The sequence below is a fragment of the Citrus sinensis genome, chromosome 2 (genome assembly GCF_022201045.2).
Source record: "Citrus sinensis cultivar Valencia sweet orange chromosome 2, DVS_A1.0, whole genome shotgun sequence".
NCBI classification, from domain to species: Eukaryota; Viridiplantae; Streptophyta; class Magnoliopsida; order Sapindales; family Rutaceae; genus Citrus; species Citrus sinensis.
In genome coordinates this window covers 12,075,709-12,079,313 of record NC_068557.1, presented here as the reverse complement: position 1 = coordinate 12,079,313, position 3,605 = coordinate 12,075,709, and the positions used below count along the sequence as shown (strand labels likewise).

At 52.6% G+C, this 3,605-nt stretch overlaps 1 protein-coding gene across 1 annotated transcript; it reads left to right on the top strand.

The window, feature by feature from the left end:
* The first annotated feature begins 945 nt into the window (after nucleotides 1–945).
* Nucleotides 946–2,997, top strand: LOC107175192 (uncharacterized). The gene is made up of 3 exons (XM_052434911.1): nucleotides 946–1,525; nucleotides 1,880–2,679; nucleotides 2,764–2,997. The coding sequence occupies exons 1-3, from the start codon at nucleotides 946–948 to the stop codon at nucleotides 2,995–2,997; spliced, it is 1,614 nt and encodes a 537-aa protein (XP_052290871.1).
* Nucleotides 2,998–3,605: the final 608 nt, after the last annotated feature.

Below are 3,605 nucleotides of genomic sequence, written 5' to 3'. Positions count from 1 at the left end.
CGCTCTTTTCGAGACGGTATGGGACTCCAACTGCTGCGTTATGGGCAAAACATGGGATCTAGCGTGTTACGCCACGGTTCAGGGGAAAGCGTGGCTGCCACGGCTCTGTGAGACCTTGCGTGTTACGCCACGGTTCTGGGGAAAGTGTGGCTGTCATGGCTCTGTGAGATCTTGCGTGTTACGTCGCGGTTCTGGGGAAAGCGTGGCTGTTGTGCCTAGATTCTCGTGCTGGAGAGCACGTCTTGCCAACTGCCGTCGACCGGGTCTCCTCGCCTCTCGATCTCTAGCCGGAATGGCCTCATGCCTTTTATAGGAATTGGCCTCGCGGACGGCAACATCGTGGACGAGCAGGATGTTTCTGCTCCTGTTCTTCCACGCGCCAGGCTTTAACGGAACACACCGGTTCGCAGAACTCCGCCATCAGATGTCTGCTCGTCATTCCTGGTCCCTTCGACGCATTTGTCCCAAACAGTATCCCTCCCAAACACCGGTCCCCCAGTTTCTGGTGTTGGGTAATGTAGTGGACCAGCAGTAGAAACTCGATAGTACTCGCTCGCGTGGGTTTGGAAAAGGCTGCCAGGAGTCATGTCGCATTTAATTGCGGACGAGGTGACGTGGCAGAAATCCCCCCCTCCATTTGAATTTCAAATCGACGGTTACGGGATTCTCGGAATATGCGTCATTAAATGCTGGCAGCCCAAGAGTTTGCTTCTCAGTAAGGAAACCCAAAATCTTCAAACACGAACTCGTCATTTTCTCCATTCTTGTCTCTCCGGCGAATGAACCTCGGCGCCAAAGCTGTCATCCCTGTCTCTCTCTGACCGAGTCCCTGCTTCAGGTATTTCTTCTATTTTTTTCGGTATTGGTTAGTTGTAGGTAATTTCCTTTCTCTCTGCTTTGCTTGAGGTTGTAGTTGGCGGTGGTGTTTTGGTTAGAACTTAGGATATGTCGAAGGGTAAGGAGAAGGTCGTTGAGGTTGGTGACGACGAACTAGGTTTTTTGCCTAGTCTGCCCGCTGATTTTGCTTTTGATCCCGGGATCCCCTTAGAGCCCATTAGGTCTAGTGTTGGTACTAGCGCTAGGAGGATGTCTCCCCAAACAACCTCCTCGAGCGACAGTAGCGATGAAGAAGGATCTTCTGGATCGGAGAACACCTTGAGTGAGGGTCAAGGGGATGATTCTGGTGAGGCGTCCCCATCAGGAGCATCACGACCAGAAGAACGGGGTACAGTAGGAGGTAGAGCCTTGTCGCGTGATTATGCCATTGATTACATGTCGTGTACGACCACGTTTGACGAGCTCAATGACCTCCGACTTAGGTATAGTATTCCTGGTGAGATACCTCTTAAGATCCCAGGAAAGAAGGATACACCTAGCCGGCCTCCCAGGGGATACGTTACCCTGTATCTGGAGAGCTTTAAGTATGGGCTGAGGTGTCCCTTGCAGCCTTACTTTGCCCGGATACTTAACGGGCTAAATCTGGCTCCTGGTCAGCTGAACCCCAACGGGTGGAGAGTGCTCTCTGGTCTGTTCATATTGTGGGACAGATGTTGCCAAAGCGAGCCCACGGTTGATGAGGTGAAGCACCTGTACCAGCTGAAGAGCAGCCCTAAAGATGCCGGCTGGTACTACTTCCAATCTGGTACCAAGAGCAGGAAACCCATAACTGATCTTCCAACTGGTGGTGGTGGGACTTGGAAGAGGAAATTCTTTTTTGCTGGGGGTCCCTGGGGTCAAGTTGCACAAATAGACGGGAAGGATTGTCGCGTCCCACCCCGTTTCACGGTCCCAGGTTGCCTGCTCGCTTTAGATGTCTTGTATCCATAATTGTTCCTGCTGTATTGGTTTGTCTCTAACCAAGTGTCCGTTTGTGCTGCAGTTTCCTGGGGTGTTCACTTCCCGCTCCGACCTGGTCAGCTTAAACGGGTCGAGGCTGTATTGGCCAATTCCTGCTCGAGCCGAGAACTGCTATCTACATACAACTTCCTCGAGTCTCGGTTGATACTTCCTGGCCATAAGATGGAGGACGCAGTGATTGGAGCTCTGACCAGGAAACGCTCTCGGCCTCCAACAACCGATAGGGACCAGGACAAAGATGCTCCCGCTGCGAAGCGAAAGAACATCGTGCAGCAGGTTCCTCCCTTGCAGGCTCTCCCTCCTGCCTCTGCTAAAGTCGGGGAATCCAGTAGAGCAGCCACTGATCCTGCTTCCTCTTCTCCACCTGTTGTGCCTCGGTCTCGCTTACCCGACAGCCGACCAGAACACTTGGTTCCCTATCTCAATGAGTTGTCTAAACTCGTGAGCAAGAAGGACCTGGAGGGCTTTGACGGTTGTACCCTGGGCGAGCTGGTGGGAGCCATGCAGTATAGTGCTTTCCATCTCGGCTGCATGGCCACCTACTATAAGGCCAAGGTTGGCCGTTACGACAGGAAGATGAAGGAGGACATTCAATCGGCGACGACCAGAGCTGACGTTGCCGAGAAAAAAGCGGGGGAGCTAAACGTTGAGAACCTCAAGCTGATAGAGCAAGAGTCCCTTGCTCAAGCAAAAGCCATTACCCTCGAGGAGGAGCTGACCAAGGTTAAGGAGGATCTCCAAGGGCAGAGGGCTATGTATGAGGCTCAGCTCGAATCTCTCCGCGATTCCCACCGAGCTCATATAGAGAACTTGGAGAGGGAGGCCGACAACCAGTACGACCAGGGACTTCGGCATTCCTATCGTTGTATCATGGCCGTCCTCGGGAAGCAACACCCTGATCTGAAGATGGATGACCTTGCAGCTGGTGTTGCTCAACATATGGACGAGGAGGCGGCCAAGGAAGATGCCGAAGGGGTAGAGCCGATCGTGATTGAGGAGGGAGACTCTCCTCCTCGTGCAGTCCCTGCTGATGTTGGCGAGGCGAGCGCCCCTCTGGATGCGACGGGTGATACTCCTCCTGCACCTGAGGAGGTCCAGCCAACCGACGCTGCTGGGCTTACTGATCCACGACCTTCCTGATATGTTTCTTGTATTGTAATGAACAATGTTTGTGAAGATTATCTGCTTTGTTAATTATTAACAAATTAATAGAAATGTTTTTGATTACTCTCTTGTGTGGTAATTACGAGAGCCTGCTCGTCCTCGTCTGGTCGAGCCGGCTATGGCTTGGTATATGATTTCGCCACATGCCTTAGAAAATTTTCCGATGTTCGGGATTCTGCTCGCCTTTACGCGGTCGAGCAGATCCCGCCATGCTTGGCTTCTGTCTCGCCATAAGACAGGCTTTGAGACTCGGTGAGCCTTTGCGTGCCTTGGGTTTTTCGAGGATTGGGATTCTGCTGCCTTCTCGTGGCCGAGCAGATCCTGACACGCTTGGCTTCTGTCTCGCCATAAGACAGGCTTTGAGACTTGGTGAGCCTTTGCGTGCCTTGGGTTTTCTTCAAACGATTTGGACTCTGCTGCCTTCTCGTGGCCGAGCAGATCCTGGCATGCTTGGCTTCTGTCTCGCCATAAGACAGGCTCTGAGACTTGGCGAGCCTTTGCATGCCTTAGGATTTTCTTCAAACGATTTGGATTCTGCTGCCTTCTCGTGGCCGAGCAGATCCTGGCATGCTTGGCTTCTGTCT